At 41.0% G+C, this 23,478-nt stretch overlaps 1 protein-coding gene across 6 annotated transcripts in view; it reads left to right on the plus strand.

Annotated features, from left to right (window-relative positions):
- Nucleotides 1–23,478, plus strand: part of PTPRK (protein tyrosine phosphatase receptor type K) — a 412,154-nt gene that overhangs the window by 86,606 nt on the left and 302,070 nt on the right. For all 6 annotated transcript variants that reach the window (XM_056343552.1, XM_056343554.1, XM_056343553.1 and 3 more), the window contains exon 2: nt 3,351–3,473. In XM_056343552.1, coding sequence (XP_056199527.1) covers nt 3,351–3,473 — 123 coding nt within the window. The remainder of the gene's footprint in view (nt 1–3,350; nt 3,474–23,478) is intronic.

Consider the following 23,478-nt stretch of genomic DNA (forward strand, 5'->3'; position numbering starts at 1 on the left):
GTTACTGAAGTACCTTTTTATTGGGTTTTGGTTTGTAGTTACAAATGGCTGAGTTGGAGATTCCTAACTTATTGTTTGTTGGGTATTAGCAGACTGTTCTCAAAATGCTGGGCAACAAATGTGAACATGTATTTGAGATGAGCTGCTGAACCTCGTTGGAAGGTACTAAACATTCATCAAGCCAATCCATGTTCTTCCTTGAACAGTGCTGTTACGTTATTGTGGGGAGTGGCCCAGTAGCTGAGTGAGGGTGCTAACCAGTCCTAGTCCTGACCTACAGTGTACTTTTCAGATGTTTGAGTGGTTGAAGACTGATTTAAAATACATATAGTTTTGAAAAAATGACTGGGAATAAAATACATTACTGCAGATTTCACCCACTCACCATCTCTTCTTGTGTTTTCCACACAGCATGTCACACTAGTTTGGTCTCTTAGTACCCAGAGTTACTGAAATAGCATGCAGGCAGTTGACTGTTAAAACAGAGGAGAGATCCAGATTTGCTCATGTTTTAAGTCATAAAGAGTAGTCTGCAGGCAGTTTAAAATGCTTAGTCTGTCTCATTTTCTTAAACCGGATGAATCACTACAGCATTGGCTTTTACTTTACTTGCCTTTAAATGTCACGATACATTGGTAAGAGGTGGTGTGCTCCGTGATTTAAGCAGTTGTTACAGGGTTGATTTTGTTTAGGGTTGATAATCTGTCCTGATAATCTTTGTTCAATGTGCATGCAATAAATGGGCACTTGCTTGTTCTATGGATGCAGCAGTGATGCACTATGCACAAGGAGGTTTGGATTTCTTGTTCTATATTAACAGGCATGTTGTTAGTGCTAATCAGAACCCTGATAACTAAAATTAATAGTGGGAGCAAAGATGAGCAATTAAGGACATTCATCTTCCAAATGAGTCCACAAGATCCATTGGTAGTTTAAATTTATATACTGAGGGCACTTAAACCATTAAAAAGGGTAATGGGTGCCCTGCAGGCGTGTGCTTCAAAGCCATATGTCATTTTGGTGCTGGGACAACAGACAGTGATAGCTTCCCTTTAAGGGAAACTGCTATTCATTTATCAATTAAATGTCAAAGGAAACGTACATTTTTGCTGTAGAGTGATCATAGCAGGGTATTGTAAGTTAAATCAAACCCCAAGTTTTACGTTTTAAGCCCTTCTGGCTTTATCACAATATATGTTAATTAGAAGAGTCTCCCAGTGGTAATAGGGCATTGGAGTTGGGACTTTTAAAGGCATAAATATTTCTTTGATGCACAAATACTTCTTTTTTTTTTGTGCCTTGCAGGCTTCAGCAGTGATGTAGTAACAAACGCAGTGCTGACTATGAAATGTTGGGACTTTGGTGCTGTTGGTGATGCTGTGCTTATGTTGTCACAGGGGTATCATTTGAGAAGGTTTTGCGAACATGGAGCTGAATATGATGCTTCAAGGTTTTATGGAACAAGGACTCAGCAGAGATTTTGCTACAGTGTAGAGTTCTCTTTGGCTGTTGTTCTTGGCAGCCAAAGCACTGGTTAAGAAGTGGTTCTGGAAGTGCTTGGGAATGAGTATCTGGCAACGGTTTTTAGTGAAGTAGAATTAGCTAAAACTTGTTTTTGTCATTTATTTAAAATGACAAATACTTAATGCAGAACTGTGAGAATTATTTGAGTTGTCTGTAACTGAAGATGAAACAGTCTGTTTGGGACACAGTCTAGATTTGCTGATGAAATTTTGTAAAAGGGACTTCTTCCCCAAATATGAGCACTGTTTTTACAAACTCTGCCTGTTGTGTAACATTTGAATATTCCATTCTGGGTAGGTAAAAAAAAAAATAAAAATTATCCTCAATTTGTTTACGTACATGCCTGTTCCTCCTTTCCTTATCCTCTGGTCTGCCCTAGTTACAGGCCACGTATGTCTTGTATGGTCTTCAGTCTCCTGTTCCCCACCTCCAGCCCATTCTCCTCCAGGGTGTAGTGTGGGCTGCTGAGAGCCTGGCAGGCTTGGGAGGGTGTTTGCTGTTGATGCGGTGCTGTTGACTCATGGTGACACTAGAATGTATCACCGTGAGGGTTTTTCATTTGTTCTTCGGACTTGCAGTATTTGTCCCATATTTTGTTTTCACAAAGTCAGACAATAATGTCAACAAAAATGCTCCTGTCTAGAGATGTCTTCGTAATGAGGAATTTTTGTTGTAATGACAGTTGTTAATTGGACTGATAGGCCCAAACTACTTAGGACTGGGAGGATGTGAGAAATATCTTCCTTGATTTCCAAGGGTTGTTTATAATCTAATACTTGAGTTCTTATGTAACTTCTATTCTGGATTTAAATATACTGCATAAATAAAGATGAATGCACTGTGTTCTCGCTCTTTTCATTCTTTCCTGGTCTTGCCTTTTATTTTTGAGCAGAAGGAAACTCATGGACTGTGTGCCATAAATGGAGATAACTGATACCGCAGTTATATGCGTGACATCTGTGTTTTCTTGTATTTATGCTTTACTTTTTCTTTGACCAGGATCTTTTGATTCCTTTGTTTCTTCTTTCTGAAACCTTGATCTCTTTCCATGATCATCAGGTTTTCTTCTCTTTCTTCCCCAGCCTTCTTAATTGCCTTGAGTTAAGAATGCAATAAAAATTTACTGAATGAGACAGGGCAGATGTTGCTGTGTTACATAGCAATTTTGTGTGTCTGTCCGTCTGTGTCCCTGTCGTCCCCTCCCCCCCCCCCCCTTTACATTCCTCCCATTCTTCTTTCTCCCTGTCACTTCTCACAACTTTTCTTGCAAGGTTTTTGTATCCATTGTTTTTGTCACTCAGAAAAAGCACCCTGAATTTGTGTACTGTTATGCTAGACTTAACAAAGCAAGATTATCCAATTCTGCAGCAATTGTTTCATTTCTAAGTAATTTTAATTATTTTGTTTTGGGCACATTATTTATGCTCGTTGTTGGTTTTAGGACAACTTATGCATTCAGTGCATCAGACTTGTTGATTTCCAGCTTTTATTTTTGAGCCTAGTCCACTATTTTCTGTTTCCTTCTTGGTTTAGATAGTGTGTTGCTTTTTGTCACAGAGGCACTGGGCCAGGTTTCACTTGGGCTGAGTGACTCATCCTGTGATCTCCTGCTCTGAAAGAAGGTGCTCTTGGGGGAAATTGGTTGTGTGAAGCACAGACATTTTAAAAAAGAGGGGAACAATGATGGGTGAGCTCCTTGTGAGTTTTAACTTTGCACAGGCAAGCCTGTGAACTATGCCACAGGTTGCTTGGGCTTTGTAGGTGTGGTATGCTCAGGAGGAATACCTCTGCTTTTTAAATAAACTAATTACGAGTTTCTTTCCTAGGGGGATGCACGTTTGATGATGGTCCTGGACCCTGCGACTACCACCAAGACTTGTACGATGACTTCGACTGGGTACATGTCAGTGCTCAGGAGCCTCACTATTTGCCACCCGAGATGCCTCAAGGTGAGAAACTCCACAGATACTAGAGGGATAAGTTTATTAAGAAACTCTAAGCCTCACTGAATATGGCCTCAAGGCCATACTCTGTGATCTCCACTTTAACCTTTATAACAGAGGTAATAAAAAGAAAAAAAAATTAGAAATGTAACAGGCTTGGTAATGGAGACACCTTCTTAGATCAAATTTGCCTTTGAAGTTGTGGGGCATAAGGGGAGAAAGGGAGCCATAACCTCTTTTTCATTCTGCATGGAATTCCTGTTGACTCGCAGTGAAATTCTGCATCTTAAATGACAGCTACTATATCGATTGAATTATTCAGGTTTGCATTAGAAGAAATGGTGAAAAAAAGGATACATGCAAAACCCCATATGCTAATTCCTTCCTTTCCCACTCCCCAACCGCGCATCATCTGAAGGTAATCAGAAAAACTTTGATTTATGGAAATATTGCTGCTGTTAATTACTATTTAGGACAGGTAATGAATAACTGAAGAGGTGCAGCCTACATGACCTTGCCTGCTCACCTTTGATGAACAGCTTAATCGTCGCTTCCCAGACAGCATGATATGCTGAGAAAATGAAAGCATTTGAAATTCAGCTACATTTTCCAATTAATAATACACTAAGTAATTAATCATGCAGAGGAGGAAAAAAGGTCGTGGCTATTTTATTTGTATGTAAAAGGTTTTGTGAAGTGAGGTGTGTGTGTGGAGAAGGAGGGGGAAATGTTGCCACACAGAAGTAACCTAACCTCTTTGCTGTTCCTTCCCCTGCCTTTTATACATTATTGTGCATTAATAGTGGTGGTTAGCGTATGTAATTCTACTTAACTGCTAACTAGCTGAGTTCCCCCTACTTTGGAGTCACTGATATGAGCAGCTGTTACTATGCCCTGTGTCTGAAAGTAGGTTAATTAAGATCTACACTTTATTTAATGGACTGCTTGGTGCTTCAAGTTCGCATACGGAAGAGTAAATTTAAGCCCTGAAGTCTCAGCATTCATGATGGTCTTGTATTAATAAATCCAAAACAGTATCTCTCCTAGAAAGGCTGAAATGAGCTACTTTTCAGTTTGCATTTCACAGAGCCTATGTGGGTTGTTAAAATTCTTGGAGGTATTTTAATTGTGATGGAAGCACCATTTTGTATAAATTTGGGTGTTCTCAGACCTCAGGCACACCTTGTATAGGGAGAACAGCAATCTGAGGAACTGTATTTTGAATGGATCTAAATGACAAGATAGCTGCTTCTTCCTTCTCCCAGATAACATACCTGTCATCCTTAGGCAGATTTCAGAGTTAAATGACACAATGCTTTCTGACTTTGGCACCTGGTTTCTGTTCAGTTCTGCTACAGATCCTTTTCCTCTGAGTGTAACACGTGGACTCTTCTAGAAGACATTCTCTTTTCACATCTGTGTGAAATTGTGGCTGCCAAATAAAATCTAGCAGAATAAAGGGATGTTTCAGAGATAGTCCAAAACAAATACAGAAGCAGCTCTGATTACTATTATTATTTTTAATACCTCTGGTTAGAATTCTAGACTACGTGGATCACTGTTCAAAAGCTTAATGTTTGGTAATTGAGATCTAGACTAAAAGTGAGCAGTCTCATCTGATGAGCTGCCCTTAAGAAGTTCAGTCTTCATATTCTGAACATCTGTACTGTATCTAAATACTTAGAGTTGTGCTATTTCAAACACAAAAGTGCTCGAGTCTAAGAATGTAACAGTTCTAAAATGAGTGCTGAATTCCTCTGGTGGTTCTGCAGGAAGTGGAGCAGCAAAAGGTTCATACAAAAGCAGAAGGGAAATAACTGTGTGCTGTCATCTGTTGTGCAGTTTTTTAATACTGCTGACCCTGCCTTATTGCTGTTGAAACTGTAGGTTAGAAAGCGGTCCACTGCTCGTGGAGAAGTTATCCAAGTAGAATAAGATGTGGTAATGAAGGTATTAGTGAAATTAAACTACTGCTGTTTCCACTTTGGAAAATGCTGGCTTTCCTAACTTGTAGAAGCCGGGGATCTCCTAGGGACCAGAGTCAGCCCACTTTTTCCTGCTCTGTCAAACAACAATAGGAGAGAAAAGGTACCCAGAAAAATGCAGAGGCACAGAAACTGAAGTGCTGGGGCAGGGACTGTTTTCTCTCCATCTCTTCTTCTCAGGCTGTATAATCCTTCAGCTAGGCATAAGTCTCAGTGCATCTAACGCACGTGTTGATGTCTTCTCTGTGGACACCCTTTGTAGTGTTTGCAGCCCTTGTCTCTTACATTTCTCTGGAATACAATACAATGTCCTGCCTTGACCTTAGTAAGGGAAATGTGTATTCCAGTACAGCTTTGTCGCAGAAGGAACACTGTTTTACCAGTATGCCGAAAAGATAATTCCCTTATGCTTAGTGTGTGGCTTTCAGGACTCTAACTTTACCAGATTCACCCAGAACCATCTTAGTCATAAAGGATTATATTCAGTTTTCAAATGTGAATTTTTAGACTTCAGTAGCTTTGGAAAGTGGGGGTTTTGTTTGGTTTGTTTGGCAGTTAAAAATAGGGAAAAAATGACAACTGACTTCACGTTTTACTCTTGATTCAAGGGAGGAGTTTAACTTAACATTGTGCTTTGGACAGGGACAAATCATGGGAAATTTCGGACCTAATGGCACATGCTTTGAAGTGCTATGAAAATGTGAAAACTTGTCCTAATGGAAAGCATTTTGCAGGTATAACGATAGTAAATACTATTGGTAAGGCAAGTGTAATTACCTCTGAGTAATTAATGCGACTTCAGAATTTTTTTATACTGACATAAATTGTATTTCTCAAATTATGAGCAGAGGCAAAAGCCACTTATGTTCTGTTATGGGAAAAATAAATGCAGTACATAATGATTAATTTTGAAATAAAGTGAACACTTAGAGCAGGTGCTTGTGTACAGCTTTAAATACCAACTTGTAAATTGTTTGAACTGCAGCTTACATGATAAAACCTTTGGATTACTTATTAAAACCTTGGAAAACACCTGGTGTCCAACATGAGGTTTCTAAGAGCATATAAAAGTGACTGTACTAGATCAAGCTAAAGGTCCGGTTGTTTTGAGAATAGCCGTTAGCAGTTGTCCAGGGAAAAATGCAGAGGTAGGACAAATGAGTGGTGATCATGCCCTCAGCACTCTTCCAGTTTCAGGCTGTTTGGCCTTTAGGAATCTCCTCAGCTAGAAGAAGCCTTTATTTGTGATGTTCTCAATGAATTCATGTTCTTGCCCTGTCAGCTTTGTCTTTATTGTGTGTGGGCTCCTTGAAGACTTCTCGTATCTGCTGTGTCCTATAACAGTGCCAATGTTTGTTACAAGTCATGGGAAGACACAGCTATTCTTGTTCTGAATTTGTGCATGACTTCTGTTTGGTACATGTTGGTCTTCTGTACAGGAAGTGAGCAAAGCAGATTCCTTGTCACCTTCCCCAACCCATTCAAATTCTTTTTGTACACCAAAAGTAAACCTGCACCCTTCTTCTGACATCATTCTAGGTCGAATGGTCCAAGACTATTGAGTTGTTCCTTATGTAGAAATGATTCTGCAGCTGTGGGATTTGCATTTTGTGTGGGGCACAGTTGGTAATCAAGTGTTACTTTTGTAGACATGGTGACAAAACTTAAGTCAAAATATTTACCTGAGGGTCTTTGTACCTCTGAAGACAGGCATATATATCTTGAAGCAAACTCTTTAAACTTGCATTATGTTTTCCAGTGTATGATTTTTATACATTATACAATACAAAATAGAAATTAGAGAATGCTATTAAGATGAAGTCCAATTCTGGCTATGGATTTTTTCAGTTATTTTAGGGGACTATTCATTGTGTGTCGATAACTTTGTTTTGCAGAACACAAAGCAAATAATAGTGCTTTCTTATATCACTGAGAACATGCAAAGGGGTGATTTTATCCATATTAGTAATACATTTACTGGTGGTTTTACCCTTTGATAGAGAAGATAGTTTATTTACTGTGTTTGATTTGCCTGTTAAAAGCAGCATTATTTTGAGGCTATGCAGGGCTGGGGCGTGAGAGCCTGTAATGGGCTGTGTGATGGGGAGCCACTTAATGAAGGGCGTTTTTAATACAAGGGCTATTACCCTCCTGGATACAAATGCATTTTGAAGAATGTCTAAATTACAGTGGACAATAGTGACATGCTGAGATGGACATCTTGTTTCTGATCTCTCAGATGGATAATGTGCCCAGAGTGGATGTGTGCTATTTTTTTTTAATTGGTTTTCTAGAAATCTGAGGAAAATAACAGTACTGGGGTAAGTCCTTACTTGTCATGACTTACAGTCATCTAGCATGACTGAAGGAGAACAGATTAAATCTGTAAAGATGTTCCTTAGTATTAGAGTGTGTTTTGCAAACACAAACTTTAATTTTTTTACAGTGAAGAGTATTGCAGAAATTATTTTTTTTTTTACTTCGCAGAAATTACGTATATGACCTTACCTGTTGCCCCACTTTAAAGGATAAAACTAAGCTCACGACTCCGAAAAAAGGGAAAAGAAACAGTCCTGAAAAGTGTTACGTATTCTGGTTTAGGCTGACATTTTTGGGTTGCTAATGGAAGACTATACGGTTATTTCGGAGTGGAGAACATACATGGTGATAGGTAATGGAGGTGAGAGAAGTGTGTTGACAAGTAATCTTAGGCCACACTTTGATGGAAGTTTCTTCTATATGGGTTTTAGACAGACTGTCTCTGACTGCTCTTTCCTGTGTCCTGTCTTTCCCAGGGGCATATTGTTATCTTGCTGCCTCTTCCCAGTTGCTCTGATGTGCCTGTGTTTGCGAACTGGTGTGGATTGAAATTAATGACACGGGGAAAACAAAAGTATGCAGCATGGGTCACTTTGTTAATCCTGCTCATCATGCAGCACTAAGAGTTGTTACACTGGTGCAACTGATGAGGACCATGGGAGCTAATGGCATGGGTGGGTACGGGGGTGGTATAAACATCTGGGGCATCTTAAAGTAATATGAAAATTACACCCTTAGGTTGGTGTGCAGCTTTAATTTTCCTGTACAAATAGTGCTGAGTATTTGTTGCGTCTGAAAGGTCAGTTGTGCACTATATAAATTTTAACTTGTACAGAAAAGAAATAACTTTTGTGTCACCTGCATGACCCAAAATGAATTTCAGCACAGGTCCAATGTAAGTGTTTATGAAGTGTATGAATGAGAGAGGAGAGCCAGGTGGTCATGAAATTTGTGTTTTAATATAGATTTCCTGTGAGTGTGGCTTAGGAAGGAAAGCTGTAATGTAGGTGTCATATAGATGAGACTTTGGGCTTTTTACTTCACTTACACTTGAATTTTTCTCCTGGAGAAATGAAGCCACCATCCCATGAATAAATTTAAATTCTATGAATGCATATGGGTACAGTCAGACAGAAGTTACCGGGGAAGCAGTGTCTGGTGAAAGATGGGTGTTTCTTGAGGTGTTGGAAAGATGAGATCTTGTCGAACAGCAGGAGAACCCTCACCATGTCTGGACTTACTGAGCTCTTGTACAGACATGCTGCTCCACACATGATGCACCAGCTTATTGTTTTGCACTGCAGAAGGCTGAAGTTTAAATAGAATGCTTTCTGGGTCTCTTTATTTTAATAGACTAATAATGTTTACCAGTCTAGTGAACAGCGGAGAACGCGCTTTTCAAAGTTTTGCTTGCATGGCTGTATGACTTGCATTGCTAGTATAAAGGTACTAGATCAGAGAAACTGTGCACGAGGGGAATTTGTTGACTAGTTCATGGATTGGCAAATGCAATTCAGGAAGGTAGTATTTTAAAGTTTGATCATTGAAAGCTTATCTGGGTTATTACATTACGAAAATAATTGTGAAAGCTTGGATATGTGTTTGGGGCCACTAAAGGAATGTGAAAGGAAGTGAGACAACCAGAATTTCTTATGTGATGGTCTAGATGAGTTTTATTTAAGGTGACTGAGCGAATTTTTTTTTCTCCTCTTTAGATACTTCAGTTTTCATATACTCCTTGGCCCCAGAAGGTGACTGATATTGTTTCCTGTTAAACTTGTCAATATATTACAGGGCTGAATTTATTTGAAGTACTTCCCTGATCAGAAAAACATATTTTACTGCTTTTCTTGTTCAGTAAGCCTTGTGGCTGGTTTCTTGTCTCTGGTATTTGTAGCATCTTTAACAGAAAGAAGCCTACCTTGTTAGTGCAGTGCAATTATTGTCTACCTTAAAAGAACAGCTGTAAACATCCTAATCCTAGTTGGCTGGCTCAGTACAGTGTACTGATCAATCTATTGACTAATTCCAAGGATTCCCTGTTGTTGCCAAGCACACTTCACTTGGTATAAAGTGAAGCGAGGAGGGGGTGCAGGGGAAAGCTTTTTAGATAATGCACAGTGCAGCAGTGCTTTTGTACATTCAGATAAGCCATTTTTTAAAATCAAGAAATTTAGGCACAGGGTTAGTAAAAGCAAGTTTTTTGTATAAATAGAGATGACTTTTTCTCATATAATACTGATGTGTTGGTTTTTCATTCATTGGCATGGATGGATTTATTCTGTTTCGTTTGGGTGGTGAAAGACTGAACACTTAAAAGATTACTTGCTGTATTTGCACAAAATATACTTCACCTTCAAGGCTAGCTGCTATACTTGCTTACATAGACTGATATTTGGCTGGTTGTGGTTTGGTTTGTCCCCGTCCCCCCGCCCTTGAAAATTCTAATACTATTTTGTTCAGCCATATCTCTTATATGCAATATAGATTTCCAAAAAGCTGCTCATTTCTTCTTGAATAGCTTATCTTTTTAATGGCTTGTACATGTCAAATGAGTGTATTTTATTGATATCAATTATGTTTTAGAAAATCTGTCAGATTATTGTTTTGAGTATAGCATATCCAAACTCCAGTGGAAGCTGTATAAAATGCTGCCTACTGAGAAACTGTTCCCTCTGTTTTTTTTTTTTTTCTTTCCTAGTTTAGTATTTGAAGCCTATTAGTTTATTACTCTTAATCGGGAGTAGTAAATCAAAGCAAGGTGAGAAATCCATTTGCTATAGATAAAGTTCCAAAGTAGTAGGTGTGTTTTGAGCAAATCCACCTTTGCCGTGCTGGTACCATCAGAGCATTCATAATAGTATTCTTGCTCATGATGCAGCCGCCTTTGCATGGTGCAGCTTTCTAGCCTCCAGGATCTGCATTGTGAGATGTTCAAATGGTATTGGCACAGTGTAGCACTGTTGCGGGGTGAGGAAATGTCTAATTCTTGTCAACCCTTACCACAATTAGTCAGGAGCCCGGGCTGTAAGTGGAAGTGTTCCGTTGCTTATATGAAGTCAGCTGCTCCTCGAGGAACTCTGAATGTCAGCAAGAGGCATTACCTGAAGCTGCTGTTTAGGTAGCATTGTGAAGAATGTACAAAAAGCGAGATGGTACTATGCTAGTCTTTCAGAGTTGCAGGGAAAACAGGGTTTAAATAACACCTTGTTAGCGTGGAAGGTGTTCCAGATTATTTGATTTATTTAGTGTTCAGAGTGTGCAAGTCTGGAAGCCTGAAGCACAGCTGAGGAGTAGGGCTTGTTTGATTTCTCCCAGCTTCCCTGTGTGGACAGGAGCAAGCTAGCCCTGCTTTTGAGTACTGTATCTGCATGCTGTGTCATTGTCCTACCATTGTTTTCAGTCTCAGCCTGTGCACGTGTGTCTGTGTGTATCTGTGTGTCCCACCCCCGAGATAACAGCAGTTGGCCTTGTCTTCAAATTTTCTGGCTATCTTAGAGTGTAGTGGAGGGCCAGACGTGAGCTCATGTACTTCTGCTGCTCATGTGGCTTCATCCGGCTCAGAGCATGGACACTGCTCATGTGCTTCTGCCCATAGAGCGTGCCATAGGGTCAGCCCATCTGGTGACTTTGTACCCTCTGTTTGGCATCCTTTGGCTGGACCCTTTCACAGAAAAGATAAAAAGCAGACAAGTGTACGTGAACTTATTTTATGTTTATATGGTTGCTTCAATTTGCTACAAGTGTAGGTGGCTCCCTTCCCCATATTTCTGGCTGCTCCTATTCTTTAGCTTTGACATTTTTGTTGGTTGCCCTTAATGGAAACCTTATCGCTCTGGTTTCCACTCCCTCTCGCCTGTGTGCAATTTTCAGCAGTCCAATGGATGAATGCCAGGTTCAAGCAACAATATAACTACAGGCTGTCATGCAGGAGCTGTAGAAGAGGCCATCTTAGAAGTAGGGGGGAAAAAGTAAAAAAAAATTACTACTTAGAAGAGGGAAATTAAAAACAGGGCCTTGGAATTATTTGGGGGAGTGAGTGAAGGAAGAACATCATGGCATATGAAAAGAATGGTGTTCAGACAAGATGGAAAAAAGCCCCATAATAGAATGAGGAATGTACAGTGGTGGTTAATGCAGATTATTATTTCTGAAGCAATAAGCTTCAGAAATACTATGTATTTCTGCAGTCAGAGTGCTGTGGTAACTCTTTGTGCATGAGTAGCTCATGATCTGAGAGACTATCTCCCCTTCCCCATACTGTATTCTCACTTTTGTCACATTGGAAGCAAAGCCTCTTATTAGTGGAAGCGAATCAGTGAGATGCCTTGAATTCACTGCACAGTAAGGGTATTCCCAGTCCCACTTTTAATACAAGACCTATTATACAACTGGAAACTAGTATCTGAATTACCTACACCTCTATAACCTGAGCAATGACAACCCCAACAACAGAAGCAATGCCTGTAAAAACAAACAAAAAACCTTGGAAGTAAGATGAGGTGAAATTCAGTAAGCCACATAATGGCAAGAAAACCAAGGCAAGTGATGCTTTCATCCATATTTTTTTCACGTAGAGTGCCTGAAATTTTCCTGTCTGCTTAAATATGGATTTTTGAGCTCTCACCCTTTTGCTGCTCTGTATGTAATTTATGTTCCCTTATTGTGCTTTTGCTGCAAGTCTGTGCTGATGCAGCAGTCATTGACGTTTGTTCATAGTGATTAAAGCTGTGGTAATAATAAAACTTATATTATTTTCAGAACAGTTTTGAATCAACTGAATAGATTCAAACATATTTCTTAAGTTGTGGTGAACTAATGAAACAACTGTGTTGAGGAAACAGTAAGATTTTTTTAATTTGGCCATTTCTATCATTTACTTGTAGAGATACTTGTTCAAGTTGCTGTTACTGAGCTAATTATGATCAGTAAGGCTTGTTTCATATCTCCCCTCTGTTCCCATCCTTGCTGGGATTATTTTGTTTCCTTTCCCACCTCTCTTTATAGAGATTCTTTGAAAAGACAAGTGTTGAGGGTCACACAAACCTCATTTACAAGTATGTAGGCTGTGAAGAGGCAATTGCTTAGGTGGATGTATTAGAGGAGGAGGTTTATGTCAGGTGTGGGAACAGGTTCAGTTGTGTTACTTTGCCTCATAGGTGATGTTTTGTGTTTGTTTATGAATCTTGCTTAATCATTAGCATGGGTAATGTTGCTGCCACGGCTACGGTGTCATCCGAAGCTGTCTTCATTTCTTCTCATCTCCTCCTGAACTTGAAAGTGTAGTCTCCTTTAAACATGTTTTAGTGTAGATTTTAGATTATTATTCAGAAATTAAACCCATGATGAACATGACCCGCTTGAAAAACATAGTCCTTTAAAAATGTATTGCATTATTTTATTCCAAAATGTGTTGCTTCTGTCCACAAGTGGGTGGATTTTAAACGGATTTGAACTGTAGTTAAAACTAGCAAGCAAGATAACTTGAATTAGATCATACATTTTAAACTTTGATTTGCATTTTATATAGTATATGTTTTGGACAAGACAAAAGTAACTTTGTGGGTTTTTTCCCATTGTATCCTTTCTCTTAAAGGACTTTTTGTCTCCTTCAAGAGGTCATTCACCAGAGCTGTCAGCCATGTCACAGGCTCAGATAGCTTAGCTATCACAAGTTACGTGGTCTTCTGCTTTCCTGGGGGAGGTACAAGTGGGATTATGTGCTGTACAGTGGGCCAGCACTTGCAGCTATACAAAGGGAGATGATGCGTGTTTTACAGGGCAGCTTGTGTGTGATTTGGGAAAGGATATGTACCTCTTTGCATCCCCTCTTTTCAGTTTGCATACTCACAGTGTTAGTTTGGTTTACTCCCATTTCCCTACAAGAGCTTGAGCCCTTTTCATTGTCAACATAGCAGACATGCTGGTTTCTTCAGGGTTTATGGCTGGAGTGAGCCATTGAGTTTCTTCTGAGAAGAAACCTGGGTCTAGGTGCTGAGAACTTGGGATATTTAGGTAGCGACCATGTTGCCTCAAATTTACTGCTTCTCAAATTGGGCCATCTTCTAATGCTATTGCAGCTTTGCTTGGGCTGTGTCCCCTCATGTCCTGCAGTTTACAATGCATGTGCTGTGCCTGAGACATTAGGCTGTAAATACATTTCTCAGGTGGATGCAGAATGTCCCTTTTACTATTTCTGGTAGTGTAAACCGAAGGAAAAATGTAATGTGGACAGCAGTTGTTAACAGGGCTCCAGAGGAGAGCTGGGGCAGGTATGATGAGGTGCAGGTGTGTGCCAGGTATGAGCCTGTCTTCTCCAGAAGGTGTTGAACCTGGTCTACATGGGCAAAGCCAGCTGTCACCAGCTGGCTTGGAAACTGAGGCTCATTCTTCTTGCCATCCACAATAGCAGAATAGACGCAGTGATACTGAATCCAGGTCAAGTTACCAAGAACAGAAAGAACAGAGGTTCCAGGTAAGCTGGGGAATAAATTGCTTGTAGCAGTGTCTGTGCGTCAGTGGAAAAGTATAGAGAAGGCAGATGTCCTACCAGACAGCTATGGAAACACCAGTCTGCTTTTTCACTGAATGTTTTACACTTGTCCTACTGGACTTGAAAAAAAAAAAACAACACCTATCAGGACTCTACTTTGGCGAGGTGTAATTACAAAAAACTCTTGACTAATAAAAGCCCAAGGGCATGATTCCTTTCCTTTTTTCCACTTCCTTTTTTTTTTTTTGTGCACTCTTGATTTTGTTCTTTGTTTCATGAAGCGAAGATGCATTTAGCTCTTATTTTGTTTCAGAGGAAATAGCTTTTAAAGCTCACAGTCTATTCTACAGTATAATCACAGCTTCAGAAAAAATGGATAGAAGTGCAGAACTTAAACGTACACTTACAATGTACAGTGCTGGACTATCTGGAGATATTCCAGCTAACCTTGTGTTCCTGAGGTAGGAAAGATGGCCCCACTCTCTCCCTGGGTTTGAGTTAGCTTGGTTGTATGCTGCACTGGGGCAGCTGTTACTGGTTTAGGGACATGTGTATTTCACAGCGCTGGGAAGACCTGCTTGTGTTCACGCATCTAATGTAATGTTAGAACCATGTATGCACCAAAATGGTGATTAACAGGGGATTAGTGAGTACTTTCTCAATGCTTCAGTATTTTGCCATTCAAAAATTCACAAAACACCATCTTAAAAACCCAAATATAAATTTCTTCCTTCTCTTTTGTCTTCCTAAAGAGCAGCTGTCAGGATATAACAGCTTTTTACTCCATTTTGGATCAAACCATTTTTAACTCCCTTGAGGAAGAAAACCTAGCTATATATAAACATAGATCAGACATACCTTACTACTATAGAGAAAGTCAACAAACAGTATGAACTAAGCATTTCTGATGTGCATTTGGTTTCTCTTAACTAATTCCCATGAATGAGGGATCAGCAAGCACATAGCATTCACACAGAAGAAACTGTTGTCAGCTATACCAAAGAGGAAAGTTAATGACATCTGCCAACCTAGCCTTTACCTTCTATTGGCTTTTCACACTGCATGTATGTTTGTGCCAAGCTTATGGATTGCTTTGAGATCTCCAAACTTGTGGACTTCCTTAAAAGAAATAAAGAAAATGTGCAGCTGAGTGACATCTGTAGTGCCAGCATGTGTCCCTTGTGTAGGCAGTAGAGCGCTCTTTGTGCCTGTTGGTCTCAGTGACTTGGGAACAGGTTACTTAGGCTCCAGGTTTTGTAGGTGGGCTCCTACCACTTTCCTCCAGACTGGTGGTAACAGCTCTGCCTTCTAATTAGGCTGTGGTTGCAGGTAGATATTAAGCCAATATAAGTTCCCAAATAGGCTGCAGTTTCACAGGTCACAGTGAGCCAGCGTAATACCTTGCTGTTGAGTAAAGGGATTATTCTGCTCTTCTTTACTCACTCTCCTCCCTTGCTTTCATGCTTCAGCTAGCTTACCTAGCTAGCTTTACTCACTAGAACTTACTGAGAGCTGATACAACTCATTATCCCAGAGAAAATATTGTTGTTTTTCTGGATTTGGCTGGCTTAGCGAATTGGGTTGACTCATGGAAAGGTCTGACAAGTGTCAGAGCCAGCAGCACACAGGAATGAAAGAGCTGGAAGGAGGAGTGGCATGAAATAAGAGGAGAAGCAGGCAGGGAAGTTCAGGTCATGACACCTGTAAGCTGTGAACAGCAGCTTATGTTTTGGGTTCTGTGATAAATACCATCTAATTTCCACCCAGTCAGCCCCAGGCTTTTCATTGCATGGTCCTGCCAATGCCCTTGTATTGGATCTTGTGTTGAAACCAAGAGATGAGCCTGTCCGTCTTGTGAGTCAGACAATGGATATATGCATTTGTGTGTAAGTGCCCTCTCCAAACATAGAGAACCATGTAAGTAGCTTCTTTGGAGGTTTCAGTCAGGTATGTAGTCCAGACCTTTTGAGTGTATTGATAGCGCATTGTTGCAAAACTTTCACCACTGGACTTCATTTTGTATATCAGGAAGATGAGGTTATCGCCAATTAAAAAGTGATCATTACCTAGGAGCAGGTGATTGCACAGAGAGGACTGCTACATCAAGCAAATGCAGCCTACTCAATAAAAAGGGTAGTGTACCATAGCTTAAAGCAATCATGGACAAAAGTGTACAAGGAACTTTTTAGACAAAAAAAACCCACACCCAAATTTGTTTCCTTAAGAATAAATAAATGTTGCAATCTGATCAGCTGATCTAGTATCAAAAAAACCCATCCTTAAAATTACCATGTAAATTTACTTACACTTTGTATAAAAAGCATATTACTCATAATATACACAGTTCAATTTACATATATAATTTATATTTATATAAAATTATATTCATGCAATATTCATGTAGAATTTATATAAAGATTTTGATTAAGGAGGCTAAAAGAATCAAAGCTACAAAACAGTAGACAGTTTGTGGGTAAGGATCAGAGGATAAGTCAGCACAGGTGCTATTGCAGTAAGTGACTGCTACAGCCTGTCAAGAGCATGAGATAGATGAAGTCCTCTTTATGCAGCTGGTGAAAGCTCACAGGATCTGAGAAGTGCTGCCTCCACAAACAAGAACTGTTGGAGTATGGTTGAGGGCAGCCTCAGCTGATATGCCCATGAGACTTGAGGTTAAGATCCTGAGAGGAGTCACCAAGATGAACAGCAGAATTACAGCCTTGGACTTTGGAAGAACAGATTTTGACCTGTTCAGGGACCTGCTTGGCAGCATCCCACTGGGAGGTGCCCTGAAGGGCAAAGGGGCCCAGGAGAGCTGGTTGATCAAGAGAAGCCTCTTGGAGCACAAGGATGGACTGCTGCATTGTGTGAAGAGTTGAGCAGGTATGGGAGAAAGTCATGATGTGTGAACATGGTGACCCTGGCTGAGCCCAAGCACAAAAACAGAGTGCACTAAAATGGAAGCAGGGACAGGCTGCTTGGGAGAATACAAAGGCATTGCCTGTTTGTGTAGGGACAGAGCCAGGAAAGCAAAGCTCATCTGGAATTGAAGCTAGCAAGGGAGGTGGAGGGCTACAGGAAATGTTTCCTCCATAAATATGCTGGCAGCAAGAGGGAGGCTAGGGAGGGTGTGGGTTGGTTGCCTAGTGAGATTGGGGACCTAGTAACCAAGGAAAAGTGGATACACTTGATGCCTTTTTTGTCACAATTTTTGCAGGTAAGGCTTATTCCCAAACCTGGCAGTGTCTGTGGAAGTGAGGCCACACTTGTAGGAGAGGAGGACAGAGTTAGGGATCGCTTACCCACTTAGATATGCACAAGTTTGTGGGACCAGCTGGGATGCATCCAAGAGCTTGCTGATGTCATTGTGAGGCTGCTCTTTGTTATCTTCAAAAGGTCATGGCACTTGGGAGAGGCTTCTCAGGACTGGAAGAAGGCAGTACAACACCAGTCATCAAGGTGGATGAGAAAAAGGATACAGGGAACTGGTCTGCAGCTTTCCACTATGAAGATAATGGAGCAGATCATTGGAGAAATGATATAGTTGCCAAACACATGAAGGACGAGGAAGGGGTTGGTGGGAGCAGCCAAAATGGGTTTGAAAAGGGCAGATCATACCTGATCAGCCTTACTGCTTTCTGTGATGTGAGATGGAGAAGGAAAAGGTAGTCTGTGTTGTATACCTTGGCTTTAGCTAGGCCTTTGACACAGTCTCTCATAGCTTACTTATCACTGAATTGTGAGATAGGGGCTCTGCAAGCAGATGATTAATGGAAAATTGGCTGGATTCTTGGACTCCAAGTTGTGATCAGGGGTGCAAAGTCTTGCTGGTGGTCAGTTTAATGTCTTCAGCATGCTGGAGGGCAGGGCTGTGCTTGGAGGGTCGTGGGCAGTTGCAGCAGGAACAGGTTGCAGAGACGGGCTGATGGGCCATCCAGAGATGGGCAGGAACTTCATGAAGTTTAACAAAGGGAGATGGGAGGTTCTGGCCGTGGGGAGGAGTAGCATCTTCATACACCAGTATGTGCTGGAGCCAGCTAGCTGGAAATCAGTTTTGCAGAACCTGGGAGTCCTGGTGGACTATGAGCCGGCAATGCATCTTTGCAACAAAGGTGCCTAACAGCCCTTTGGGCAGGTGATCCATTCTCCCCTGCTCAGCACTGGTGAGACACATCTGGAGTGCTGTCTGGTTCTGGGCTTGCCAGCAGAAGAGGCATGGACATACTGGGATGAGTCCAGCAAACTGCTACCAAGCTGGTCAGGGACTGAAGTGCAGGACATCTAAGGAGAGACTGAGAGCACTGGGCCTTTTCAGCCTGGAGAAGAGAAGGCCCAGGGGACACCTTGTTTGCTGTCTAGAACTGCCTGATTGGAAGATACAGAAAAGGTGGAGCCACGCTCTTTTCTCATGGTGATGGGATGAGGGTCAGTGGATGTAAATTGGAATATGGGTAATTCTGGTTAGATACTAGAAGATACTTTTTACTATCAGAGTGGTCAAATACTGGAGCAGGTGCTTAGAGAGGTTGTGGCACCTTTATCCTTGGAGGTGTCAAAGACCTGATAGGCCTGCTGTGTAATTTAGCCCGATTTGAGCAGTGAGTTGGATGAGAATGACCTCCAAAGATCCCTTCTGACCTGAACTCTGTGATTGCATGAAAGCAGGTATGTGAGGATGCTGATTAAGAATGAATATAAACCAATGATTAGGTAATTGAGATGATGAAAACTAAACGGGGAAAAATAGACTAGCAAGTTGGACAAAATAGAAGGAAAACGAAGTGGGTTTCTGCCTGCCACAAATCAGTACAGATCTGAGCAAGTTGGGAGTTCTGCTCAGGAACAAGCAGGGTGCGGTACTCCTTAGTTGGGTAATAACATACTTCTCCCATGGGTAACTGGGATATCAGATGGAAACTGCTGAAAGATAAATAACGTTAAATCATTTGCATGCAGGACCCCTTGAATCAAACCCTTGATACAAGACTTTTCCAAACAATTGGTACTAATTTTTTAAGATGATCTAGATTTTTTTTTAAAAGACCGTTTATTATTCCAAGTTTTTGTACTTATCTCTTTAAATCTGATTGTGAGCTTGTTAATGTGATGTTGTCATTGCATTAGCTAGGCTTCTGTGTTTTGGTTGTTTTTTGAAGACTAGAAATGAAGCAAAACTTTTGGTGCCATTAAAATAATCTGCTTGGGAGGCAGTTGATATGATACTGTCAGCAGAACAATATCATCGGATGAATGAGGCTTGAAGGTGGTAGTATAAGTAGATATTATTTTTTGTAAATGAAGGTAGTGTTTTATTCACAGGGTATTCTTTGTTTTGGTACCTGTGCTCAGTCAGCCATTTGTGACTAAATGCATTTGTGGGACTATGGCTTGACAAGCAATGGCTCAAAAGATTTTGGCGGTCACAGGCAGTCTTACAGATATAAGTACAGTTGGAGTATAAATTGTTGGTGGGCAGATGCAGTTGTGTCTGCAGTGAGTGTTTGCCCTTGTGATACTGTCCTTTTCAAAACCAGATGCTGACAAATGGGAAAGAACAGAGAACAGAGCAGTGAGCAAGGTTAAGGATTTAGTAAGTGCTTCTTGGTGAAATGGAAGTGTGTTGGTCTCCAGTCGATCTGAAAGAAATTTCAGCTTTTGTGAGGATGGCCAGAAAGTGGCTGCATGAGGAAAAAGTTTAATTTGGGATAGCTATTTAAGGCAGCCAACAAAGAGATTGTAGTATCTAGTGGTGGTAAGCAGAAGTGATATAAATTATCCTCAGCGCTATTTTAAACATTTCTGCTCCTATAGAGGGAAGCTAACATTAAAACAATTCTGGTTAGTTTAGATTTTCTTTTGTTGCTTGTTTTGTCACTTTTTAGTTTTCAGTGACTGTAATTGGCCTACTTCGGATCTTGTTTTTGTAGCTTGTTTACATATTTACTAGTTTCCACATGTGCAATCTGAAAACAGCTACCTGTTCAGTCTGAAGCAGGGAAGTGATTGCCTCAGTGCGTGCTATGAAGGTGCAGGATGAGTAATGAGCTGGAATGCAAAACCCTGACGGCAGCTGGGCCTGTCCTTGTCTGTCTTGGTGAGAATTTAGTTTACTCAGTTTCCAGGAAGTTGCTTGGTGGAAAGATTTATTTTTTTCTTTTACCTATTTTTATATATTCAGGGTCTGGCAGCCTGTTAAAGTCCGCACTGGGGATGTCTAAAATTTTCAGATTTGCAAGTTGGGAAGTTGTGGTATGGCCAAGAGTTCAGCACCATCTCCCTGGGCCAGGATTCACCCCTCACCAGCCCAGCACTCCTCCACTCTGCCAGCCTGTCCCTCCCATCTCCTAAAACCAACCACCCCCTCCATATTCCTTCGCCACTTCACTGAGACTGGTTCCTTTTGCTCCAAGCCTTATTCAGGTTGAAGGTCTCAGAGAACGGCACTACCTGCTCAGTCATGTACCAGCAAGCAGGTCCTGAGAGTGGGGTCTGGACCTAGTGCTACAGCTGTGGTCACTCTTGAAACCATATATAGTTTGAAACTGTATAGCGTTTCAGCTGCTCTTTCTCCATGATCCAGTGTAGCTGGCCATTACAGGTGTGATCCCCAGATGTGGGAGGTTGCAGCGCTGCTGGAGGGAGACATGCATGTGTCCTTAAGGGACCTGCAATATTTGTATGTTGTTATATATTATTTGAATAACATCTATATAAATAAAGGCATGCTCTGGTAGGATTTTAATAAAGAAACATCATATGAAACTGCTTATTAAACCTATACAAAATTGTTCAAGCAGTACTCCTAGCTTTTTGGTTCTGGAGCTTCACGTACAATAGAGAGTCTGTTTTAGACGTAGTAATATTTTTCAATTTCAATGTTTTTAAGATAGAGGAGCAAGCAGAGTATTTTATTTGCCTTCATGACAGCTGTGGCAGGTGTGTATTTTGGTGAGCAGGCCTTTAAGTCAGGGATTTTACGAGATCTCTCAGGTAGGGTTCCCAGTGTCAGCTTACTGGTTACAAGAAAGCAGGTGACAATTGCAGTCAGGGGTTAGCAAGGGTTGTAATTTTCCATGAATGAATCAGAAATAGTAGCTTTGGATGGAGAGCAACATGTTGCTGCAATGCAGCATTCAGTGTTTTCTGCTTAATGTGAGCAACAAACAGTGATAGCATTAAGAAGAGGGAAACAGTACTGGTACAGATCTTTGCTAAGTGTTTCCTATTGACTTGTGAAAAGGCAACTGGGAAAAATCTTTGTTGCTCTTTGAGTCATGTGCTGACTGTTACTGGATTGCTTGCAGACTTTAGTTGACTCTCCTGCTGGGAGAAACTTTCAAATAGATCTGACTTAAATAGATGAACACTTATCTTCCATGTGCTCTGATAGGTCCTGTTAAGTTTCCTGTTAACAAAGATATTTGCATTTAAATATTTGTCTCTTGCATCCCATCTGCTCCATCTCTTTGATCCTTAACTGAAGTTGTAATTATGGTAGCATTTATGATTGTTCCCCAAGTAAAGTGTGATATCACTCATGCAGGATTCTAACATCACTACAGCAACATTTGAAAAGGTAAAGTTGAAGTTTTGCTTGTTTGTTTTTTTTTTAATAAAAATTTGATCTCTACAAGGAATCAAATCTCATGTTTAAGAATGTAAACGGGGAATATAAAAGTATTGATTCAACATTCACCTTTATTCAACAGTATTTTACTGAACTGGAGAGGGATGTAGCGTAATGCATGGTTGCCATAATGAATAGGTACTGAATTTAACAGATGAATGAAGTTTGTTCATTACCAATCTTAATGTTTTTGAAGTGCGGAGTAGGTTACCTTGTTTTATTCAGGTGTGCTGCATTGAGTCTTCACTTAGAAAGTTAAGTAAAAAAGAAAAAAAAAATAAAGAATTAGTTGTAAAAACAATGAGTAACACCCCCCCCCCCTTCTTTTTTTGGGGGGGAAATAAAATAAAACTATGCAAGCCAGAATCTTGTGGAACTAAAACCTGTGATACTTTCAGAGTAGCCTAGAAAATGATAATTTGTTTAAAGATTTGCATAAGGGTTTTTATAATTTAGCTACCCACAATCCTATAGATGACTGCTCAGGGTACTGCAGCATGTTTGCAGAAGATATCATATAGCCTTTAGAATGTAATTTCCTTTTTTTTTTTGGTCACTGTGTTAGTCCTGTTGAAGATGAACAAATATGAAAACACCTATCCCAAAATCAGTGATATATAAAATATGTTGGGGGTATAGAGGATGTTACATCTGCATGGTCTGCTTGTCTTCCTTCGATTTGAGACTCAGCATGACTTGTTAGAAATGTACTGAAATCTTTTGGGGGTATGTGGGAGTTACAATGAAGAAAATTAGAAGAACAGAAAACTAAGTATCAGCTGAAAGTTAAGTGCTCTCATTCTTTCCTCCAAACAGAGACTGTAAATGTGGGACTAAAACATCTTTGGTGATTTACTTGTTGTGGTGGGTTGACCCTGGCTGAATGCCAGGTGCCCACCAGAACTGCTCTGTCACTCCCCTCCTCAGCTGCACAAGGGAGAGAAAATACAACAAAAGGTTCAGGGGTGGTGATAAGGACAGGGAGATCACGCAGCAATTACTGTCACAGACAAAACAGACTTGACTTGGGGAATTGAATTTAATTTATTTTTACCATTCGAATCAGAAAAAAACCACCTTCCCTCCACCCCTCCCTTCTTCCTGGGCTCAACTTCATTCCCGAATTCTCTACCTCCTCCTGCCAAGCTGCACAGGGGGATGGGGAAAGGGGGTTCTGGTCAATTCATCACACGTAGTCTCTGCCGCTCCTTCCTCCTCCCGGGGAGGACTCCTTACACGCTCCCCCTGCTCCAGTGTGGGTTCCCTCCCTCCCACAGGAGGCAGCTCTCCATGGAATCCTCCAACATGAGTCCTTCCCGTGGGCTGCAGTTCTACACAAACCGCTCCAGCGTGGGTTCCCCTTCCATGGAGCTCAGTCCTTCAGGAACAGACTGCTCCAGCGTAGGTCCCCCGTGGGGTCACAAGTCCTGCCAGCAAACCCACTCCATAGCGCGTGATCCTCTCTCCGGGCATCCACAGGTCCTGCCAGGAGCCTGCTCCAGCACAGGCTTCCCACGGGTCACAGCCTCCTTCGGACATCCCCCTGCTCCAGCGCGGGGTCCTCCACGGGCTGCAGGTGGGTACCTG

Source organism: Falco biarmicus, chromosome 6, assembly GCF_023638135.1.
Source record: "Falco biarmicus isolate bFalBia1 chromosome 6, bFalBia1.pri, whole genome shotgun sequence".
NCBI lineage: Eukaryota > Metazoa > Chordata > Aves > Falconiformes > Falconidae > Falco > Falco biarmicus.